Source organism: Rhinopithecus roxellana, chromosome 17, assembly GCF_007565055.1.
Source record: "Rhinopithecus roxellana isolate Shanxi Qingling chromosome 17, ASM756505v1, whole genome shotgun sequence".
NCBI lineage: Eukaryota > Metazoa > Chordata > Mammalia > Primates > Cercopithecidae > Rhinopithecus > Rhinopithecus roxellana.
In genome coordinates this window covers 55540032-55565051 of record NC_044565.1, presented here as the reverse complement: position 1 = coordinate 55565051, position 25020 = coordinate 55540032, and the positions used below count along the sequence as shown (strand labels likewise).

Below are 25020 nucleotides of genomic sequence, written 5' to 3'. Positions count from 1 at the left end.
CAGCATGTGCAGAACACATTGCACGTTCCCCTCACTCATACTCAGCCTTATCTGGGAAAGCAAAAATATTCTCCTGGCTGAATCGTTTCCTGGCATAGAGATTTTTATGTTTACCTAGACTGGGTCCAGTATCCAAGCCTTGGCTGGGTGTTCCGAGTCGGCAGCTCGCCTCGCTCCATGGCTCATTTCAGACGCAACGTTTCTATCCCAGGAAAAAGAATGGAAGCCACGATAACTCAGGTTGCAAGAACGGTTACGTTGCTGGAGTTGACAGAATGGAAGCCGTGATAACTCAGGTCGCAAGAACGGTTACGTTGCTGGAGTTGACAGAATGGAAGCCGTGATAACTCAGGTTGCAAGAACGGTTACGTTGCTGGAGTTGACAGAATGGAAGCCGTGATAACTCAGGTCGCAAGAACGGTTACGTTGCTGGAGTTGACAGAATGGAAGCCGTGATAACTCAGGTCGCAAGAACGGTTACGTTGCTGGAGTTGACAGAATGGAAGCCGTGATAACTCAGGTCGCAAGAACGGTTACGTTGCTGGAGTTGACAGAATGGAAGCCGTGATAACTCAGGTCGCAAGAACGGTTACGTTGCTGGAGTTGACAGAATGGAAGCCGTGATAACTCAGGTCGCAAGAACGGTTACGTTGCTGGAGTTGACAGAATGGAAGCCACGATAACTCAGGTCGCAAGAACGGTTACGTTGCTGGAGTTGACAGAATGGAAGCCGTGATAACTCAGGTCGCAAGAACGGTTACGTTGCTGGAGTTGACAGAATGGAAGCCACGATAACTCAGGTCGCAAGAACGGTTACGTTGCTGGAGTTGACAGAATGGAAGCCACGATAACTCAGGTCGCAAGAACGGTTACGTTGCTGGAGTTGACAGAATGGAAGCCGTGATAACTCAGGTCGCAAGAACGGTTACGTTGCTGGAGTTGACAGAATGGAAGCCACGATAACTCAGGTCGCAAGAACGGTTACGTTGCTGGAGTTGACAGAATGGAAGCCGTGATAACTCAGGTCGCAAGAACGGTTACGTTGCTGGAGTTGACAGAATGGAAGCCACGATAACTCAGGTCGCAAGAACGGTTACGTTGCTGGAGTTGACAGAATGGAAGCCACGATAACTCAGGTCGCAAGAACGGTTACGTTGCTGGAGTTGACAGAATGGAAGCCGTGATAACTCAGGTCGCAAGAACGGTTACGTTGCTGGAGTTGACAGAATGGAAGCCACGATAACTCAGGTCGCAAGAACGGTTACGTTGCTGGAGTTGACAGAATGGAAGCCGTGATAACTCAGGTCGCAAGAACGGTTACGTTGCTGGAGTTGACAGAATGGAAGCCGTGATAACTCAGGTCGCAAGAACGGTTACGTTGCTGGAGTTCCCGGATCCCCTCCAGCAGGTGCCGTTGTATTTAACACCTCAACAAATACACAAGCCGTGGTTATTCACATGGCTCTAAGGTCCAGAAGAGGCTCTTTGTTAGTTAAGAGCTGAGGTGTGAATCGGAGACGGAGTTCCTTATAAAGCTCACTTGTGTGTGTGTGTCCCTGCCTTTACCGCTTCTGGCCTTATGAGTCACCTTGGGAAAATTGGTTTATCTACATCAGCCTCGATTTCTTCATCTTTAACATGATAACCACAGGACTTTCTTCATAGGATGATTGTGAGGGTTAAAACCACTGCAGCATATAAAGTATTTACACAGTGTTTATTACATGGTGTGAATAAATGCCAGCTGGTTCTTTTTATCCTCGATATAAATGCAGTTGTTTGTAATCTATGTATTTTCCTTCCTCATTTCTCCCAAAAGTATTAAATATTTAACTTTAAAGACATATGTCAGAGTATGAAAAGAATCAGGATGCTTTTGTGAAAGGAGCCTAAGAATTCTTTGCACATCATCGGTTGTAAAATAAGCAGCAGAAAAGGAGAGACAGGAGGAGACGGGTGGGGAATTGTGCATCCTTGTGTCCGCTGCTTTCTTGAGAGTCGGCTTTTACTGCCTTTGGGCTCCCATGAAGTCCGTCGCTTACGGTCGGCAGGAAACATTGACAAGTGGCTCTCTGAGCCAGCGCTTCCGTCATTCCTGTGCATACTCAGTCCTGTGACCTCCCAGTGTGGGACGAAGCTCCACTCACGTCTGCGCTTTGGGGTGGAACGTAAGCACTGTCTGGACTAAGAAATCATTGCAGAGACGTTCACTGCCAAGGATCTGAATGAAGTGGAAAAGTGCAGACACTCGGAGACGGTTCGTCCTGCTCTCGAGTGACACCACGTCTTTCTCGTCTTTGGCCCAGGAGTGCAGCCCCACGGTGTGTGCAGGTTAGCACACCCGGGCATGGTGCAGTTTGTGGGCACACGGAGGCCCAGTAACACCAGCCGTGTATTCGGTGATCAGATTTTATGCAGGAAACATTTCTTGACCACCATTTAATACCACTTGCTACAGTGGAAAAAAGAAAATAAATAAATAAATAAAACCTTGCTGTGGAACATGTGATTAAATGAGAACTTTCAAAAGTGTATAAAAGTTGGAAACTAAGGCATTCTGGTGACCGACACCAACTCTACTGGTTTTAAACCATTGATTTTGACTGCATGGGCTTTGAGAGAGCCTATGAGGTTATTGTGAATTCAGAGGAAACCTGAGTGGCCATGTCATTAGAAAGTTGGATTTGGATGTTAAAATGAAGGTTGATCCCTGGAAGAGGACCTGGAGGACTGCTGAACACAATGTGTGCTTCTCAAAAACAAGATGATCACTCAGAATGTTCTCCATGTACACGGCGCCCTTTCTGCCAGTCACCCAGCTTCGCAGAGGTTAAATCAGAAGCGTAGGCAGCAGTGGGTGGGGCCGCGCCACGCTCCGTCCCAGCACCAACTGGGAACACAGGCGGCATCTCCACTGGAGTCACCCCATCAGTGTGGAGAGACACGCAGGGGCCTAGGGACTAAAGCTCTGCTAGATGGAGGTGGAAGGCTTCGAGGCCATAGCAGTGACCTCCTGGGCACGGAGCCTGTGATACACCGAGGCTCCCACCGAGAGAAACCTGGGACCCAGCATGTAGAGGACGCTCTTAGACTGAACTGAGACAAAAGGTGGTGACCGAGCCGGCTTCTTATGTTCATTTTCTCAGCTACAGGCAAAACCGCAAGTTCTCTTATGCAAAATAGTTATAGAAAACTAAATTTTGAGAGGTAGAAGTCTCAGGTTAGGACTTAGTCCCAGTAGATTTAGCCTCTAAGACTCTTTTAGACTGTTCTACTTTTATAGACAATAAATCTATCTGTGTTTCAAATTGATTGTATTTTGAATTTTTCACAGTAACTTCACTCATTATGTAAAGTGAACTTTTAAAATGTGTTTGTTTTTTCAAACATGAGGAATTCGAGCCCATAATCAAGCTCATTAACACACGTTACAGCACCTGTAACAGGCAGCTGCGTTTCTTCCCTGGACGGAAAGCGGGTGTCCTGCCTGCTGTCTGCCCGAAGAGAGGGGCGCGATGTGTTAAGTGTCCTTGTACATTCAGCACCCCCAACTGTGTATTTTAAATCAGTGTGTACATTTTTATAAAGAGTTATTTTATCATCACTGAAAGAGGTTCTTTGTTTTTTCCTAAGTTAATTCTGCATTTGCCCTTAACAACAAAACCAAACAAAACATACAAAATCTCTTCTAGTGATGATGAAATAGCTCTTGAACAAAAACAAACAAAAAAATGCATTTCTTTCCAAGCAGGAATTGAGCACCTACTGTGTGCACTTTCCAAGGTAGGAAGGATTCTTACAGGAGTAACAGCCTGTCCAGCTGATGGCTGCTGTGCCGAGGCCACGGGTGGATGGAGGACAGTCGGCCCCTCGCTGGTGTCCAGCGTCTGCTGCTGCAGGCAGGTGTTCTCTCCGGAAGCGGAGGAGCCGCCCGTGTGACTCTAATCAACAGTCCATTGGTGTGGGAAGGAGGGTCACGGCAGACAGACAGCCTTTGAGCTCCTCCGCTCAGGTGTGGATCCATTTCCCTGCCGTATCTACCCTGGAGTCCTGCAGCTTCCACACCAGCTCCTCAGGCCTGTTCGAGTGCGGGTCTGTGCAGCCACAGCTGGGGAAGCTGAGCTTCGGTCTCCACTGAAGTTAGGGCTTGAAGGTGGCACTGGCATGTTGCAGTCAGCCTTGTGTCTGTCATCTGGTGGAATGAATTAATTCCTCTGAGACATGATTACATTTCACAGTAAACTCGTGTAAAATATAAACAAGTTCTCTGGTGATTCTTCTGCTCGTACTGGTGCCGCTCTTAAAGTTCTGCTGGGTCTAAGCGAGGGCACTTGGCTGCATTCTGTGGCTCCAAATGCCGCTCTGCTGGGCAGGTCGACCTCCATTCTAAAAACGAGGAAGACAGCCTGAGAGGCTGGCAGCCTCCCGCCCCGTGCGGGGGATGACACCCGCCCCATGCAGGGGATGACACACAGCGCCCGTGCGGGGGATGACACACAGCGCCCGTGCGGGGGATGACACACAGCGCCCGTGCGGGGGATGACACACAGCGCCCGCAGTGTCCAGGCCTTTCTGTGTCTCGTGGCTGGGGTCTGAGTGCTGCGCTGTGTGGGCTGAGTGCTGTACCGAGTCTCACATCTGAGCTAGGGCTTCTGTCATTCCTGTGCACACTCAGCCCTGTGACCTCCCAGCGTGGGACAAAGCTCCACTCGCGTCTGCACTTTAGAGATGATGGAGGGTCCTCGTGGTCATGGACTGAGTTACCCATGTTCACATGTATGCTTAAAATGTGGCCTTGACATTTATAAAATATGGTTCTCTTAGGATCAGAGAACATGGACTGCAAGGCCTGCTCTGGCCCTGATCCTTCCAGTCCCTGGCTGCGGGTCCCTGCTGTGTGGGGAGCGCCTTTCTCTCACCCAGGCCTGCTTCAGCACAGCCGTGCAGCCCCTGGGAGACCCTCACTTCCACTCCCATGGTCCGTGCCCGCTCTTGCCCACCTAGGGGCCTGCTCTGGGCTTCCTTTTATCAACAAATCTCTACATTTTCTCACGTTACCCAGAAATTACTGCTGTGACCCGGGCCCTGAGCCACCTGGTTTTAGGAAGCTGTGGCCTAAGGGGACAGGAGCCGACTTTGGTGTTGGGTAAAAGCACATGGCTGCGACTTCTGCTGCTCCATTCATTGTCAGGTATGCAGCCTCCACCCGTGTTCCATTTGATAGTCCAGATAATCTTCACTCTGGATTCATGCAAGCTACCAGGATACAGGCATTCTGTTTAATGATGAGGTTTTATCCTTTGAAATGGAAAAAGAAAACGAAGATGAGTGAGTAAACTCAGGCAGGCTGTAGTGTTAGGATGACCTGCCCAGTGTGTCAGACAGTTTTATAAACAGACAGCACTGGCAGCCAGGCTCCGAGGGACGGGCACGGGAAACTTGGATGTCTGGGGGCCGGGACTCAGGAGCAGTTTACAGAGAAGAAAAGGCCAACGCTGAAGCTGAGAGGATTAGGGGACAGTTCTGTGAGTGACGCCTTCACCTGGATGAAAAGCGAAGTCCCGTTGTGATCACAGGTCACCCTCTGTCCTGCCCGCTGCTGGGGGTGTCCACCTGGGTGGTCGAGGCCAATTAGTTGGTCTCATTGGATCTCAGATAACCGAGAAGCAGCACTGAGCCCTGGGATGCTGGTTGAGCTTCCCTGGAGTAAACGCAGATAATGATCCCACCTTGTGGCCAGCGCAGCGCCCGAGTCCACGGATCCCGCCTTACGGATAGCACAGTGCCCGGGTCGACAGCGCGGGGGCCAGAGGTTCCCAAGCTTGGGCCCAGGTCCCACACTCAGCAGCTGTCCGGCCCGGCCTGTGGCACAAGCCCCCGCCACCGTCCTGCACCCTGGGCGGTTGAAATGACAGTGGCTCTTCCATAGGGTCACTGTGAGGGTGGAATAGATCCAAACGTAAGTTACTTAGGATAGAGCCTGGCACAAAGCCAGCTCGTAATGAGTGATGGCCTTTAGTTCTCTGTTGTTGTTACAGCTACTGCTGCCACTATCGTATATGACCAGTTCTTATCATCAGGTGACTTGCCCGGCAGTGTGGGTGTGAAAAGAAGCACAAGCCATTCAGTGCAGCACCGTGCCTCGCTCCAGATGGTCCCCGGTGGAGAGGAAAATGATCATGAGGATGCACTAAATGTGCATACGCCAGGCATGAGCTCGTCCCTTCACCTCCCTCCTCCGTTTCCTTCTCATGGCCCAGTGGTGTGAGCCCATTGTCAGATGAGGGAACCCCACAATGTGGCTGAGATCCGGTGGAGTCAGTCCTACTAGCAGGCCGCAGGCAGAGGGGAGGCCGCAGGCAGAGGGGAGTGTAGACACCACCTTCCTGTGACAAATTCAGGTGCTGGAATCCTGCTGGGTCTTCTCAAACATTTACTCACAAAGCGAACACTCATGTGTGCCTACTGAGTGCCAGGGCTCTTAGTGCCGGCCGTGGTAGAAAGAACAAAGCGCAGGACGCCCACTCTGCTGAGGCCTGCAGCAGACACACAGGCCCGTGACGGCCCCACGGTAAGATGCATGGACATGCGCGGCATCCCTGCAGGCCGCCTCCCGTCCTTCCCATCCACAGGGAGGCCTTCAGGGAGTCCCTGGACATTGCGCTCCAGTGCCCCACTCACTGGCCTGGGCATGGCCTGCATGGATGGGGCCTCCTGCCTTTCCTGCTTCGGCAGCCCTGCCCGGGAAAGTGAGGGGCTCAGAAGACCCAAGCCCTGTTCTCACGAGGCAATGGGAAGTGACAGAGAAGGGTGAGGAGGTGCCCTGTGAGACACCACAGGGGAGAAATTCTCTTTCTTGGACCTATTGAACTTTTCTTTGTCTCGAGTGAACACTTTATTTGTGGCCTGAATTTCTGGTAACAATGACTTCCCCCCGCCACCCCGGGGCAGAGTCTTAGTTGCCCAGGCCCGAGTGCAATGATGCGATCTCCGCTCACTCCAACCTCCGCCTCCTGGGTTCAAGGGATTCTCCTGCCTCAGCCTCCCAAGTAGCTGGGATTACAGGCATGCACCACAACGCCCAGCTGTTTTGTGTGTGTGTGTGTGTGTGTATTTTTAATAGAGATGGGGTTTCACCACGTTGGTCCGGCTGGTCTCCAACTCCTGACCTCAGGTGATCCTCTGCCTCGGCCTCTCAAAGTGCTGGGATTACAGGCGTGAGCCACCGCGCTCAGCCCACAATGACTTTTTAATGAACAAGTTACTCCATTAAGTTCAGACGTTCCTGAACTTAAATTAGCCCTCTTTATTAATGTTTAATATGGAATATTTAGAAACGCCACTGCATGACAGGGAAGTAGAAAAAATATATTTTTCTAAATTGTACTAAAAATAATATACTACAGAGACAGTTTTGAAATAAAATATGTGAACTAAATTTCAAGATTTTTCAAATTCTGAAACATACACGTTATCTTTTTGTCTCATGAGTACTCATAATTTTCAGTCATGAGCTAAAATACACACACACACACACACACACACACACTGTCCTTATTTTCCAAAGCATAAAGGCTTAAAGTTAAGTAAAGTAAACAGGCGTGTGTGCAATGCACACCTTTCCTCCCTGATACCGCAGGCACAGAGGGAGGTGGTGGCCAGAGCCGATGGGGAGTGACAGGCTGTGGTGGTAATGACGGCCACCAGCCATCATTTATGGATGAAAGCATCCTGGGTTAAATTGTGTAAAGTTCAACGTATTTATCCTTTAAAAACCGGACAGCTTGCTAAAAAGGTGATTTACACGTTTTGACTTCCTTTCTCCAACACTGAAGCTTTGACAAGCAATTAAGAATTCTCAGTTTTTAGGGTCAAATTTTATAGTTACTGGAATCCCACAGCACAAGTGGAGCAGGAGGTTGGAAGAGTGGTCGTTGGTAGCAGACGTAGCAGGGGTTTCGGTTCGGGGCTTTAATAATAACTGATAATGCTCTATAATTGGTTTCCACTGAAGCAGATGATTTGAAAAAGAGTCGAATGTGTTGAGGTGCGTTTTGTGACAGGAAGATTCCCAGCGGTTGGGCAGGATTCAGAGGCCTTTCTGGATGTGGACCTGAAGACTACAGCGAAGGCAGGCAGTGTGGCCGGACGCCTGAGAGCTGGGCTGTGGGGCTTTTCCTGGCAGGAGCCGCAGGGTGCAGGGTTGAGGCTGGCACTGAGCCCACAGTCAGGCGCGCAGGAAGAGCGGCCCAAAGAGACTGGATGTCCTCCATGGGAGGTGCAGACCTGAGCACGTAACTTCAATTCCTTAATGTCCTAATACATGAAGACGTGTGCTTTGAACTTTATTGAAATAAATTTATTTCTCTTAGCCAAAAACTGTGATTCAATTCACTTCCTAGAGCATAAAACTCTATTTTCAGTTTTCTCTTTGGAATTCAAAAATTCTCTGAGGGCATGAGGAAACCCTGGGAGGAGGGTAGACTTTTCAAAAGTGCCAACACAGTCGGTTCCTGGCTTCCCTAAGGATGGTGAGTGTCGGAGCTGGCTTGGTTTCTTCTTGGGGAACCCCGGGGCACCAAGCACTCTGACTTTGCTTGGTGTGGCTTTGCTTACGGCAGCTTCATATGATCTCACACATGGCCATCGAAGAGCATGTTAGCTCCTGAGCAGATGCTCTGTGAATTTCAGCTCTGACAATGACCTTGACCACACGAACACCATCCTGAAAGGCCTGAGCGGCCACTGCAAGGCAGGGAGAGAGGCCAGGTTCCATCCGTGAGCCACGGAGGAAACTCGGAGGAAACAAAGGCCCAGAAATGCCCTGGAAGAAGCGGCTGCTGATCTCGCATCCAGACTTGCCTGAAAGCAGATTGCGTAACTTACACCAGTTACCTGGCTTCTATAACAATAAACCAAACAGTGAACCAACGATAAGCCAAGCTGTGACCGTCCTTTCCCTGTTTTATTAACATGTTAGTATCTGCCATCAGCATTATTGTCAACAACTTTCACAGCTTCTGTTCATTTGATTTTAATTTTTATTGCTCTCTTTGACAAAGTACAGACCAATAATGTTTATGTGGAACTTATGGGCTTACAAATAACTTTGTTTAGGTTATTCCATTTGTTTCTCTCAGTATTTCTATTTTATGGTACAGTTGGCATTTGAAGCCCATCGTAAGGACAAGGAAAGGCCAGCTCAGAGGTGAGATGTCCAGCCTGCCTCATGTAGCTATGGCACAAACGTGCCTGGACTGCAGACGCCTCCGTTTTCATTGCAGGTCACAGCCGTCTGCCCCTCGTGCGAGGCCATGAGCCTCTGGGGCTCCATGTGTGTTCAGTGCCTCAGGGGGCAAAGCTGATGATCTTTCTCAAGACCACAGCATCAATAAAGGGTCCTTCATGGAGCCTGGGCCCACCATCTCTACCTCACGTCTTATTCCCGCTACATGAATGACGGTGTAAACATCTGAAGGCAGAGTTAGGACTCGGGCCTCGGATTCCTTCTCACCACTGACTTTACGGGGATGACCACAGTACTGACCCTGTTGAGAGCGCTCGGTGTTCAGCCCTCCACGCATTTGGTGCATACGTCACCAACCCTGAGAATCAGGAAACGCCAACTCCCCGAGGAGACACTGTTGTTAGCACATGTGAGCTGGAGCCAAGCGGTGACCACGAGTGTCCTTCACACGCCCCACCAGGCGTCCCTGATTCATGAGAGGGGGCGCCCCTGCCCCACGCTGCCCCGGGGTCCCTGCGGGCCCCACCCCAGTCCAGCTAGCTCCAGGCAAAGCTGCCCCTGGCCCACACTGGCACCACCTCCTGTTCCTCCTCAGGTCTTTGGAGAAAAGCAGGCTCTCCTGAAAGAATAAAAGCGTGGAGCTCTGAGATGGGGAAAATTGGAGGGTGGGACACAGGGAACTTTTGAAGATTCTTCTAAAGTCTGTTTTTGGTCTGAGGGTTGGTTGGCCAAGGGTACTGAATACATGACTGTTTATGGAGGTGTTCACTGGTGAGTTGTGTGTGTGTGTGTGCGTGTGTGTGTGTGTGTGCTGTAGCTCAGTGTAAAATGTGCCTAAAAATAACAGTCTCTGCCCTCTTCATGTGGGGAGCCAGGGAACTTGGCTGTTGTCCTCAGTCATCTGCTTGACCCAGCCGTTTGTTTACCATTAGATGAAGGTCAGCCTTGCTTTGTGTATGTCACACCGGTTAACATGAACAAACGAGAAATTATGGTGACCAGCCCATTTATAGTCAGCACTTATTTAATAAGAATTAATGGATACTTGGACAAAAGTATGGATATAAGTCTGTCAATATTTAATAAGCACCTAATTCATGTGGAATATTACACGATGTGCCTAAAATAGTCTCCCAGCATTTTAAAGTGTAAAGATTAATTTATTATAGCAGACACCCAGGAGCAAAGGCCCCACGGAAAGTGATGGACCCTGAGGGACAGGTGCTCACCAGGAAGACCAGGAAAGGAGATCAGACAGGGCTGTGCGAAGGTGGAGGCGGAGCTGCCTGCCCTCCCCACGCAGGGGACCTGCTTTCTCCGGCCTCTTCCCCTCTCCAGCTCCACTCAGTCACCTCCACCTTCACCTCTGTCTTCCTGCAAAGTCAGGAGTATCTTGTTCATCGCCATCAGGCAGAATATCAGCTACAAGTAGATAAACTTCACATTCTGATTCAAGAAACACTAATTAGGATGAGAATGTCCCCTAGACAGGGATGTCTGCTTTTAAAAAGAATGATTTTTAAAATAGCAAACTCTGGTCTGATAGATTTGGCTCAAAAATATGCAGAACTGTGTTATACCATCTCTGTTTCCTACCCCTTCTCCTACACACCCCTCCCTGCCTAAGAAAGCAGCGATGACACTCACATTGGAAAGATTATTAAAGCATAACTCAGTGAAGACTTTTTTTTTTTAACAAAAGTTATGTTTGTTTTGTTCTGTATTTTATCTTCAGTTAGCGACTTGAGACCATGGAGGTATTATGGGTCATATAAATTAATATGCATTGTTTTCTTCTTTTTCTTTCTTTTTTTAAGATAGGGTCTCACTCTGTTGCCCATGCTGGGGTGCAGTGGCATGATCTCGGCTCACTGCAAGCTCTGCCTCCTGGGTTCAGGAGATTCTCCTGCCGCAGCCTCCCAAGTAGCTGGGATGACAGGTGTGTGCCACCATGCCCGGCTAATTTTTGTATTTTTGGTAAAGATGGGATTTCACCATCTTGGCCAGGCTGATCTCGAACTCCTGACCTCAAGGGATCCTCCCACCTCAGTCTTCCAAAGTCCTGTGATTATAGGCTTGAGCCACCGCGCCCAGGCAATATGCACTATTTTCTTAAGAAAAAGTCTACAAAAGTGTACATGACATTTCTCTTTTGCAAATAGGTATATGTAAAGTATGCTTTTAAAAGATGTTGCATGACAGGGATGAACTACTGAATTTGAGACAGTTGGTTTGTTGTCGTTAATACTTGGCCATGATTGGGTTCTCAGCAAGTGGAGTGTCGTGGAGCAATGGAAGGGGACCCAGCCTCTCCCGAAGCTCCCCTGTCAATCAGAAGTGCACACGTGGTCCTAGAGAAGGGTGGATGCTGAGTGCGAAGGGTGCCTGGGCTGCTCCAGCCTCACCCCATCAGGAGGTTTAAGTGCTCCATCCAAAGGGTCTTTGAAATAATAACGAGTAAGAATCTTGCAGACAATAACTCCAAAATTTCTGGAGCACTGTCCTTCCCCTGACAATTGCTTTTCATGTTTCATCGAATTAGAAGTAGCTCCTGTTACCAAGGGAATTCGGGGTTTGGCCTTGGTCTCAGCGAGTCTGCTGACCGTACTGAGGTGCCTGAGGAAGGGGTGCAGTTGCCCCATGTCTAGGGTCCAGGGTAGACCCCTGCATCAGCCTTGAAGCTCACGGAGGCAGGCCTGCGCCCCTCGCTGCGGGGCCTCCTGGACAGCTCTCTTTCCCCCGCAGGTGGAACGCGTTCGAGGTGCTCGCCCTGGATGGAGTCAGCTCTGGGATCCTCCGGTTTTACACGGCCCAGGAAGGCGCCGACTGGCTGCGGGCGGTCTCAGCCAACATCAGGGAGCTGACCCTTCAGAACGTGAGCACACAGTGTTTCTCAGTCTTTGCTGATGCTCAGTTGTGCATGAAAAATAATTGAGACATCATATTTTTGATGATTTATGATTAACCCTAAACAAAATCATGTACTTGTTTCAATGTGTCAAATCCCTGACTATAAACATTAAAAATCAAGCCATCAGAATGTTTCCAAATCAAAGAGTGTGGCTACGTCTGACAGCTGGGAATTTCCCACCTGGTTTTATCTTCCTCCTCCCCTCTGTCTGCCTCTGTCTCTCTCCCTCCCTTCCTCTCTCTTTCTCTCCACACACATATCAGAAATAGTTATGTGTCATAATTTTATATTTTACCCAAATGCATTGATACAGTGTGACATTTTGAATTGGGGAAACCTAACTGGGTTAAAAGTATAATTCCCCCAAACATTATGAAGATTTAGAAAAAGGCATAATTGAGCAAAAACACTACTTCTCAAATCTGTGCTGCAGTCCCCCAGAAAAGAAAAAATGTTCTATCTCTTTAAGTAATGTGTTTGATAATAAAAGTCAACAGGACATTTTAAAAATTAAAGAAATGAAAAGAGATGGGGTGGGAGCAAAGACTTGATGATGTGGGAGTTGCCTGGAGTGGTGAGTGTCTGGATACGGACATGGAGCCGTAGCCGCAGGCCTGGAGACTGTGGCAGGACAGGCCCTGCCTGGAGGGGGCCCTGGACTGACCTTACTGTCCTTGCTCCCTCCCAGCTGACTTGCCCTGTAATTGCACTTCGATCCCTGCTCTGTTCCGGCATAGCCTGGAGGCTGCAGAGACTGGGTTCAGCTTGCAGACCGGCCAGGCACGGCCCACCCTGCAGCCCTGCAGAGGCACCCGCCCAGCCCCTGCCATGCCTTTCCCTGCCCACCACCCCACATCTCCTTTGTAACCTCACTTCTTCCTGTGGCTGCTAAACAGAAGTTAACCTGTCACTGGGGGAAGCAGTAATGTGTGAGATTTCTCCTGTAAAGACCTCAGGGGCGTCCTTTCTGCAACCATAGAAGGAAGTACCAGGACCTTCCTGATATCGTAATTTTCAGATGCGGCACTTTGAATTCCAAAGTTATCTGAACAAATAGAAAGGGAAGAAAGGATGGTTCTTGATTCATATTTGCAGAAATGCTTGTGACAAGGAGCGCCCTTCAGTTCTGTGTCATTTCACACATCACCCCTCGTAAGCAGGGTAGAGAAGTCAGACACCCCAACACTTTAGAATGGAAATGTGGACTCTGAGCCACCTCCCGGCTGTGTGGCTGTGTGGCTGTGTGACAGTGGGCTGTGTGGCTGTGTGGCTGTGGCCTATATGACAGTGGGCTGTGTGGCTGTGTGACAGTGGGCTGTGTGGCTGTGTGGCTGTGGGCTATATGACAGTGGGCTGTGTGGCTGTGTGGCTGTGGGCTGTGTGACAGTGGGCTGTGTGGCTGTGTGGCTGTGTGACAGTGGGCTGTGTGGCTGTGGGCTGTGTGGCTGTGTGGCTGTGTGGCTGTGGGCTGTGTGGCTGTGTGACTGTGACTGTGGGCTGTGTGGCTGTGTGTGTGGCTGTGTGGCTGTGTGTGTGGCTGTGTGGCTGTGTGTGTGGCTGTGTGGCTGTGTGTGTGGCTGTGGGCTGTGGGAGTGTTATGATTCTGCACCTCCACTTCCTCGTTAGTAAAATTTTGGAAAACAACATCTACTTCCATAGGTCATTGAGTGAACTAAATAACAGAAAGATTATCAACTGTGATAACCATAATTACCATCACAGTAATACTGACTGCCAGAAGGTTATGTAGAGCAGAAATCATTTCCTCACTTTTCTCAGGTATTGGAATTTAAGCACCTGCTCTCCCATAACTTCACTCATATAAATACTGATATGTGAAAAAGAGGAATTGAAGTCTGCTAGTTTTTTTCTACTGCTGTCATGCTTGTATTGACTCTGGCTAGGTTTTCAGATAGGAAATGTGTCATTAAAGAAGCCTGTTTCCCAGGACAGAGTGTGGCTGATGACTTCCAGCTGTCACTCAGGTGAGCCGTCCTGGTGTTGGTGGCTGTGGCGCTGACTCTTCTGCCTTCTCTCCACAGATGAAGATGGCGAACAAATGCTGCTCTCCTTCCAACCAGGTAGGGTTTGTATTTTCTGCTTCATGATGAAACACATCTCGAAAAGTGGTCTCTTTGGTTGTTTGAAATTTGATTTGGAAATGTTGATAGGAAAACGTTAGCACATTTCAGACTGCATTTTGTGGTCTCTGCCCTCCCTGTTAATTCTGTAAAACTGCTCTGTCGATGGGAATAGCATAGGTCATTCTGATCTCCTGCGTGTGGATGATTTCTCCATTGGCAGTTATTTTTTTTGTAAGGAATTGTGATTTAAATGATGATTTAGATATGATTGTTTAAACTGAGAAGGGCTTTGTAATGACACACCTGTGCAATTTGAAATTTTAAGCATTGTATCATTTTCTTAAATAAAATCCTTACTAGGAAAGCTTCACTCTCAGGCGGGCTTTGACCCAGTGGGTGTTATTACCAGTGGATAGGATCCTGCCATCCCCAGATCCAGGCAGTTTGTTCACCTGGAGCCCAATGCCCTTAACGTTGTCCTGGATTCACAGTGGCTACCTTTGTAGCCACCCTCAGGCCTGATTTTCTGCTCACTTCCCAGGTCTATGAGTACTTAGGAAAACTCTATTGTAATCAGGCTGTTTGAATATCAGGCAAATCAGCTTTTAAGCCACTGTGTTACTCTTCTGTTTCCTTTATAATAAACTTATGGTTTAACTTGTAATGTAAGGGAGTATGTTACTTACAGTTCATTCATTTTTGGTTATATCTCTTATGGGCTTAAAGAAGCATGCATCTTAGCCTCAAGAAAACTGAGAAAACCATGTTCAGTTTGCTTTAAATAGCGCACAAAATAGTGCTTAGCAAGAATATTTGAATTCACGATGGAGGACTTGAGAAGAGCAGGTCTCCTGCCCATCAAATATTTACTGAAAGAATGGGAAAATAGAGCTGTGTTTTACATTAAACCTCTCTAGTCAACATTTCTGCATTAGAAAAGAAACAGAATAAATAGTTCTTCTAAATCTTTTATCTCTTAATATTATTCTAAATTTACCATCAGCTATTTTTGTTTGCATAGCTATTTAATGATTATTTATATAAATTCTTCAAATTAATATAGGATTCGTTTCATATTCTTATACATAATTTCCCTACTATGTGTTTTTGTAACAGAAGTTCTGAAGCTTCTCCACAAAGTACGTATCTCTCTGTGGTTCACACAGGAAACACTTTGTCTCCACCTTTTTATCGAGGCTGGTGGGACAGGGGGCCAAAGTTTTGCCATAGTCTCTATGAATAGTTTACCATTTGATATTGTATCTTATTCACCATTTGATATTGTGTCTTATTCACCATTTGATATTGTGTCTTATTCACCATTTGATATTGTATCTTATTCACACACTCAAATTAGCAAAATGTCTCCTGAGATCCTCTTTGTGGCAAACCTGAGACTCTTCCGAGATCTTAGGAGGAGCCGCAGCTTCTGGTGTTTCTCAATTTTGGCTGCTGCTTCTCTGTTTCTCAGTTTGTTTGCCATGAGGACAGCCATCCTCTCCTGGCCCCCAGAGGGGTTGTCACCTTGCAGACAGATCCTTGATGCTAAACAGCGATGCCCGCAGGTGGACAGCATGCGTGGGAATGGGCAGCGTTTATGGACTTGGCCTTGACGTGCTTCAGAGAACGTGCTGACTTTTGTAGCTATTCTGGAATTACTTCTCATGTTGGAAAGAGCACTGCTCCGGAGAGGAAGGCATTTTCTTTTTACTTTGGAATTTAATCCTCCTTATCATCGACTCACAAGAGATGATGAAATAATAGTTCAGAGAAACAAAAACCTGTAGGGAGCACATCTCCTGGGATGGAGCACGTCGAAGGACCGTCTGTCTTCCAGAGACCTCAGAGGCAGTCGGGGGCCTTGTTTCTGCTTCCTCTCGGTGAAATTCTACCACGTTAAACCTCGTGTGTGTCACATCCATCTGGGTGGCCTTGTTTGACAAAGCAAAAAGCCAAAGGCAGACCCTGGACCTGACCAAACCCTTATCTGGTGGTGTGATTTCAGCAAATTCACTCCAGAGGCTTAATTTCTTTATCTGTAATACAAGAAAGTTGTACTGGGTAATTTAAGGTCCTTTTTACAACCTTACATGTTCTATACAACTTTGAATTTACTTAGCGGCTTGGAGTAGCTTATTTGGAAATTAATCTTAGAACTGAGCTTCACTGTGTAGGATGATGAAGAACTAGCCCTGCTATATCCGGATGCGCTTTTGGTGGAGGATGGTTTCACGTTTTCTCCAAAAGTGGTGTGTGTTGTACAAATGTTAGGAGTTTGCATTTAAGACGTTAGGCCCTTTAAAACAGGAGGAACATTTCTTCTCACTCTGAACAATTCATTCTTGATTTTGGTATTTAATAAATAATTGTGAGATAATTGTTAATGTGAAAAATGCGGATTTTATGTGAAAAGAATTTTTGTGAAAAGATAAATAAAGGTGTTTAACAACCATTGAAATTGGAAAACAAAAACACATGAAAAACAGAATTAGGAGAATCTACAAAAAGCATAATGTATGCAGTTTTAGACTCTCATGAATCTGGTATAAAAAATAACCAAATAATTTATCACACAAACCAGAGCACTTTTGTCTGGAACAAAGACTAACCTGAAAACCATACCAAGATAACTGCAGACAAACACATGCCCACCCCACCAAACAGCAAGCAGCCCTATTTCTTTCCAAATTAAACTTATTTTTTAATAACCTGAATTTTAATTTACGTAGATATTGATGCCTTCATCGCCAAATCACCCCGACCCCTTGCAGACAACCCTCAATAACACAGGTAATTCTGGCTTTTTCTAGCTCAAGGAAAAGACCAGCTGCATGTTCTCATCTGGTGGACGTCTGATTATCTTGACTGATCAGGTGAAAAGAAAAGGACTTTCCTATAGAAATGGTATCAGAAAAGATAAAAGATACGTTTCTTTATTAGAATGGTTATGACATCTTAATTCTATTAAGGTGGTACAATCAGGGAGATGTTTCTAAAGGTGTGATACACACTTCTTGGAACGTGTAATTAGAAAATTCATAATGTAGAAGATAAAATTAGCTTTGCTTAAACTTATTTATGAACTGCATATACCCAAGAAAGATTCAGAAAGCATCCAATGTTTCCAACACTAGCAAAGCTATAACCTATTTCTTCGCTAAATCTAGCATAATTCAGTTACATGTGTGATTTAATTAAGCTCACATTCAACTAACAGATATTTCAGATTACTGGCAGTCTGTTATTGCCATCTTGGGCTTACAGTAGCTCTTTATTCACTCCTTAATACATAACTCTCCTTGAACTTTGTGCCAAACACTGTGTCAACCAGATACAGAAAAGAAGAAGAGCCCAATACTGTCTCAGCCCAGGGGGAAGAAAGAGCAGACCTGGGGAAGGGAGGTGGGTGTGCAGCTCACAGAGCCTCCCAGGTCTGGGTGCTCGGATTCTGGCTGGTACCTGCAGCTCCTCGGAAACAGAGTAACTCTACTGAACCTGAATTAGACGATAATTCCACCGTGTGATCAAGCTCTCCTCCTAAAAGAAGGCTTGCTGCTGCCATGCTAGAAAAAGAATCCCAAGTTCTCTATTTTCGCCAAGATTCAAGAATGCATACTTTCAACTTACTCTCCCTTGATCTACCTGTAATGTAAATCAATCTCTCACCCATGTGTCCCCTGTATTTAGATATTCCTGAGTGTTACAGCCCTGTCGTAGATTAAGTTCCTGCATGTCAGTTTCCTGTTCACAGTTCATCCCTTGTGAAATCTAAATTGCAGTGTATGATTAAGTGTTTCGTGAGCAGAAAGAGTAAGATCAAGGAAACTCAACAGTATGTGAACACATGACTTAAAAAATGAGGGAGCTGAGGCGGGCAGATCACGAGGCCAGGAGTTCAAGACCAGACTGGCCAACATGGTGAAACCCCGTCTCTACTAAAAATACAAAAATTAACCGGGCGTGGTGGTACGCGCCTGTAATCCCAGCTACCTAGGAGGCTGAGGCAAGAGAATCGCTTCAACCCTGGAGGCAGAGGTTGCAGTGAGCCAAGAGGGTGCCACTGCCCTCCAGCCTGGGCCACAGAGCAAGACTCCGGCCTGGGGCTGGGGTGGTGATGGGGAGGGCTGGGGAAATGAAGGAAGTAAAACCAGCGGAGTTTGTCTGCCCTACATGCAAAAGAAAAATATCACTTTAAATCTCTCTACCCCGTATGAATCTAATTAGGCTTTGACCCTTAGAATTCCTCATCAGAGGAAATATTTGTTTTATGAATGTTAAAGAATCTCAGACCACGTTGCCAGGGACCTGCAGAAGGGAATGTGTTCGCCATTCCCTCGTTTTTTATTTTGCTCTTTTTTCTGGATGTGATTATTCTCTACCCCTCCTTCTTACTAACTCTGTGATTTGATGAGGATCTTGGTGTGACTCCTTGTAATAAATATGGGGTCAAACCAGACTTTTTGTGCTTGTTGCTGATTCTTAAAAGTTTGCAATAATTTAGGACTCAAGCAGCTTCCTACATTTTCTAGAAATTCTGGTTCCACACTTTGATGCTAATCAATAAAAGAAAAGTCTTCCACTCAGCCATCCTGACAAATACAGTGAACTTGTTTTTGCCTGCTGCAATTATCCAGTGGCCAGCGGCTCCTGAAGACTTGGATTTGAAGATATGGTCATCATTGCTTGTGAAACCTGGCCTAATATGGCCTCCTCAAGGCTTTAGCAATGCACTCAAGTGTGCGTAAGATGACCTGGGCAGCTGCTCAGGGCCATGTGCCTGGTCTTCCCGGCATGTGAACTCTTTTCGTGCTGAACAAACTGCCCACATAATATTCTTTTCATGACCGTATGGAAGCCTCCGTGTTTGCAATTAGTTGTTTTTGGTAACTGTGCTTCAATGAATCCTATCTTAAACTGTACAAATCACTACACTCATGCAGTAGCGAGTTGGAATTAATCACGCATTGAATTCACGTTGATTATGGAAACATCAAGCATCTGCTAAATTTGCTAGAAAAAAATGCATTTTTAAATGGAGCTTTTTTATGATTTACAGAGTATAAATGCTAGTGTTATAATCAACAAAAATATGTGACCCAACCAGACAAAAAAGGGAAAAAAATATATTAGGTATTTTTAAGTAATCTGTGTATTTGGCTTCAAGTTCAGACACTGGAGGAGTAAATTACACATTAGTGGCTTTTCCAGGTATGAATGTCCTGGGCCTTAGCCCCCCGCTAGTGCCTTACGAGGGGCTTCCTGTGGTGCATTGAAATTCCCACAGTTCTCACGTGAGATCTATAATTCTATCCCATTTCATGATGGAAAAAGAGAGCCTTGGCAATGTTAAATGTGCTTTGCTGGGGAGGGTCTCTGGGGAGATAAAGTCATCCTGTGTTATTATCATATTAACACCACATCGATGTGGTTCCTGAGCCTCCATGGGACGTACGTATAACCCATTAGGAACTTGGAAGTTCATGATCCAGTGAAATATTTGGGTTACTTTTAAAAGCCTTGTAAGTCCAGAACAGTCAAGAAAGACAACATTAAAACGTTTAACGCATTCAGTGATTCGTATTCAACACTGGAAACCACGATGATGTTCGCTGTTCGGCTACGCGCCCCGCCCTGCAGCACAGTGCTGGTGATTTTCTTTCCCGTTGCTAGAAATACCGTTCGTAGAACTCGGATTCTGTCGTCCAGCCTCTCGATGTCCCAGGAAGTCTGTCATCCAGCTTAAGAGTGAAGACCCTCAGCGGTTTATCATGCAAATAACAGAAGCAGATGCACCCTCCGTGGATCCCTTGCTGGCTGTGACTGGACTTCCCCAGGCGGCTCCAGCAGAGGGCACCTCCGGGTGTGTGGGGCTTGCACACTGGAGGGGGGTCCAGGTCCCAGCTGGTTCTCAGCTTGTAATAGCTCATCGGTCAGTGTCATTTGGTAAAGTGGTTGGGATCTCTGTGATAACTTATTTTTATTTTTCTATGTTTTTACCGCTAAGCATATGTCCTTGAAATAACAGAGTGAGAAAATGAAAGAATTATAATGAAATTACTCCTAGTACTCACTACAAAATATGTGTCACATTAAAATTTTAGATAACATGGATTTTTCTTCAATAATAGTTTGAATTCATGCACTGAATTCTTAAACTGGATTGCTATTTAAATGTTTTTGAATCATATTCTGATTTTTATAGTTTGGATTTTATATGGCTAAAAATATTCACTGCTCATTGTAAGAATCTAATATTTTTGCATTATTTCATTGTTGTTGAGAAGTTGAACCATAAAGGGAAACAATTATTTTTCCATATATGCCAACTACTGTGTTCACTATAGGAATGAAACATATAATTAGCTGTTTATACTACCTCATAGAAAAATCTGAAATACTACCTTCTAATAGAATATATTTCAATACCGTCTTTCTAAAAGATAAATGAAACCAACAACTCTAAGGCAGCTGAGAAACCCATTCGCCAAAACTGAAAGTGCTCATATGTAAAACCTGGTTCAATGCAAACCTGAATTTTTAATTCAAGATGTGATTCATTCCTATTGTGTGAACTTGATTTGGAAACTTGGACATCTCCACGTTTCTCCCGTCTCCTGATTCTGGGTGTGTTAACCTGGTGGGAGCACGGCTTGCTCATGTGCTTAACTCTGCTCCTGTGACGTTATGCCCTCATTAAGGCTTAGTTTGTAATTTTCAAAGGTTTCCCTCTGCAGGTTGTGCATATGGGGTGGGTAAATGAGAAACTCCAAGGAGCCGACTCCTCTCAAACCTTCAGACCCAAGTTCCTGGCACTGAAGGGCCCGTCCTTCTACGTTTTCAGCACTCCTCCGGTAAGGATGCCTTTGACACTCCGCAGGGAGGGGCTGCCGGGAGGGGGAAAGCCGCGTCTGGTGTTTGGAAGAGGGGGCTGCAGGGAGGATTGTTCCTGCAAGAGGGGGAAAGCTACATCTGATGTTTGGAAGAGGGGGCTGCCGGGAGAGCTGTTCCTGTAGGAGGGGGAAAGCTACATCTGGTGTTTGGAGGAGGACAAAGACAGTGCTTGGTCCTGCCGTTTGCTGTTTCTACATGGTTGGAAAGGATTCTGCTTATAGATTGCTTATTTATTGCTCCAAATTTATACATTAACCTACTTCTTTGTTTAGTTCAAATAGCCATTAATATATTGTAGAGCTTATTTCTTCCTCAAATGCCAGCTGGTTTGGAGATAGGATGCAGAGGCTCTGTGTCTTAGAGGATAAATTACGTAGTTGAAGAAACCAAGAAACAAAATACAACCCTCTTTTTAGACGTTTCTAATTTCTAAATTTTAAAAGCTTTTTTTCTCTGGTGTCTCCCAAGTTTTATTTAAAAAATAAGCAGCCTGCTTTACTGGGATCCATAATATAAATTTATGGCTGAATGCTATAGTTCTGCAATTTCATTTTCCAATTCCTACCAGTACCATTCTCCCCAAACTGACCAAATGTAATGTGTAATGTCTAGAAGTTTATCAATTTAAACAGCTTTACTTTTGAGAGTCTGACCATCAGAACTGCAAGCAAACTAAAAACCTGATGGCTTCAGGTACCTACACATGTTGGATGCATGTCACATGCAGTGTTGACGGGACTTTCTTCCATTAAAAGGAAATGAAAAGATAAAACCAAGTTCACCTCCAGACATCAAAACAGTATTACCCTGCCTGTCTTTTCATTGATAAGGATGGCTTTTTAAGTAAGTGTTTTACTTGAGAATAATTTTAGATTTATGGAAAAGCTGCACATTTAGTGCAGAGAGCCCCATCTGCCTCCACTCAGCTCCCCTGGTGCACCTGACTTATGTGGCCACGGAGCATCTGGCAAACCATTTGACGATGGTGCAGCATTACTAACCACACTTCGCCCTCCAGCCAAACTGCAGTTTTTCTACTAATGCACTTTTTCTGCCCCAGGGATAACATAGGATATCACATTGTCTTTAGTTGCAAGGTTTTAAAATAAACCAGCACTTTGTGCTTACTGCATCTAAATGTTTGCATGAATAATGATTGAATTCTCCTCAAAACAAGCGTAACCATGTTCTTTAACATTTGCTGCTAATTTGTTCCATATTTTCAAATTCAAGTCCCAGAGGTGAACATCTGATTGGCTGGGCTGATTTTGGTTGAGCAGAGCTAAGATATTCATGCCAGCTCATCTCAGAGGTGCTGAAAGACTCGGAGGAGGTGGCTGGCACGGCATGTGCCCAGCCTGGACCACTTACCACTGACACTGGAGACGCAGGAAGGGGCTGAGGTGTCAGAGGCCTGCCATGGACCCGTATCACTGCATGTGTTGCCAGCGCAGCCTGTTTACCAGTTGGCCTTTTGTGGAACTTAGGGATTCTTTGAACCCTAATAGGCAGACCCTAATTCAACAACCATTGAATAGCAAGGGTTTAAAACAGTTAGACAGGTTTCTTCGCCGTGTGTCTTCACGGAAGTTATGTCATGCCTTGGGACACTCCAAGGCGCTCGTAGCATCCAACTCATCTCAGCAAGACCTGGCTGGTAAATTGATTGCAGCATCACAAAGTGTCCCTGGAATCGCTAACGTGGGTAAACTCCTTTGTAGCTTCTAGTGCACTTCTGTCCATTATATAATTTGATTCTTGAGACAACTGAAGGCTCCTCATTTTATTGATAAGTGCCAAGAGCACACAGTATCAGAGCTCCATCTTGATACGTTGTAACTGTTTTATCATGGAGACCTATTATAACATAAACTGATAACTAAAAATAGGTATTTTCATTTTAGCAACACATTGGACAGCCACATTCACTTGGTTTTGTTTTCTCATTTGCGTCTTGCTTTTACAGATGAAGGTCATGTGTAAATAAAACAGTAAACAAATGTACTTGACTGAGGATTGCTTTGGATAATTTATTTAAAATCCTCTCTTAAGAGACTGTGTTAACTGCATTTAATGCCAGAATATTCTTACAATGTACTGAAAATCCAGAGTGCAGGCAGTATACTCTCTGGTCTTCTTCCCCAGTGGGAACCACCAGCCCTCTCATTCTGGTGGAAACAGTGACTGGAGAGGCCAGGACAGATGTCATTGGCAGATCTTGTCTTGAACAAGTCTGACTCGAGCTAGAAACCCAGTCTCCCAGAGTCTCTGTTTTCACGTGGCTCTGTGAGCGTCGCAGGTTGTCTCTGAGGTCATTGACATTTGTGAAATGACAGAACCTCCCTCGCAGACCAAGAGCCTTTGGGCTATTGACAACATGTAGACCCACATCTAGACCCCGATCCACACGCTCGCTGCCCTGCGAGCACCTGCAGCTCCATCTTCTGGAACTCAGAAGTCGTGCCTTGAAGTATTTGGCCTGTCATTATTCTTCTTGATACTTGCTGTCATAATTGGTTTTAAACTGGCTTACTTAGCCTGAAAAAAAGTAATAAATACAAATAAGCAACTTTCCTTCAGTATTCATTTGTATTCTGCTTAGTTGTAAATTATGAGTCCCTAACTACATTTGATTTTGAAATAATTCTTTTAAAGAAATCCTAATGTATCTAAATTTTAAGCTGTGCTTCTTTTTCTTCATACCTGCTGTGGTTAGAGTCCATTTCTTATTTTAAATGCAGTTTCATTTTGTTAAAATGTAGGCGAGTCTTCCCTCAGGGTCCTGAGGTCGCTGCCACTCACACTGGCTGGGCAGTGCATTTGCAAGGGGCAGAGAATCACTTCCTGGGGGTCTGAAACCAGGATATGGTTGTGGGGAGTGAGGGCTGAGGAGGGCGCGTGGCGCTGGGGTGAGGGGCAGGAACCTGCCTTGCCCGAAGCCACAGGAACAGCTGTGTGTGCCGGGAAGCCAAAGTCCCGTTTCCACGTGTCCAGGAAGGAGCTGGAAATCGCAAACTCCTCATCCACGTAGAGGAAGTGCCCACACCTTAGCCTGCTGGGTTGGGGCTTCCCTTCCCCAGGGCTGCCCGCCTCCTGCCCTTCCTCTGGCCCACAGAGACCGTGCTCTGTCTCCGCCACTTGGCTTTGCCATGGTTTGTTAGGGTTTCTTTCTTGGTCATTTAAACTATTTGAAAACAATAAAAAACTAACAGACAAACCCTGTTTCCTCTGGCAACATCGCTTGTCCATTCCAGATGCTGCAGCTCCTCCCTCCATATCTCTTCCTGTCTCTCTGTCTCTGTCTCTCTCTGTCTCTATCTCTTTCTATCTCTCCCTCTCTTTTTCTCCATCTGTCTCTTTGTCTCTCTCTGTCTGACTGTGTCTCTCCCTCTGTCTGAATCATCTCTCTATCTCTGTCTTTCTCTCTCTCTCTCCTTCTCTGCCCACTCTTTGCTCCTCTCGATGTCTCTCTCTTTCTGCATCTGTCTCTGTCTGACTCTGTGTGTGTCTCTCTCTGTCAGTCTCTCCCTCTCTTTGTCTTTCTCTCTGTCTCTCCTTCTGTGCCCACTCTTTGCTCTTCTCGAGGTCTCTTCCTTTACTTGCTTTCCAGTCCCTTAGAGACAGTTTTATCTTCGGTGTGGGAACCTGTACCTTATCTTGTATTCAAGACCCCTTTCTTTTCTTTTCCCATAAAAGTTATCTATCGTATCTTTCTCCTTCTGCATACACTCCTGAACATTCCTAGAACATGACTGTTTTCATTAACTTCTAATTTCTAATAATTTCTGCAGAAGATGACTTGGCACCATCTCCATTCTCTCTTCAGAGCTGTCAGCAGTCCTTCTTTCCATCATTGTGGTTCTGAAGGCCTTGCTATTCCTTGTAAA

General features: G+C 46.1%; 1 protein-coding gene across 1 annotated transcript in view; it reads left to right on the top strand.

The window, feature by feature from the left end:
- SNTG2 (syntrophin gamma 2) overlaps positions 1-25020 on the top strand; it is a 383842-nt gene that overhangs the window by 261989 nt on the left and 96833 nt on the right. Inside the window, exons 10-12 of the mRNA XM_030921522.1 lie at positions 11993-12122; positions 14201-14239; positions 20977-21093. Coding sequence (XP_030777382.1) covers positions 11993-12122; positions 14201-14239; positions 20977-21093 — 286 coding nt within the window. The remainder of the gene's footprint in view (positions 1-11992; positions 12123-14200; positions 14240-20976; positions 21094-25020) is intronic.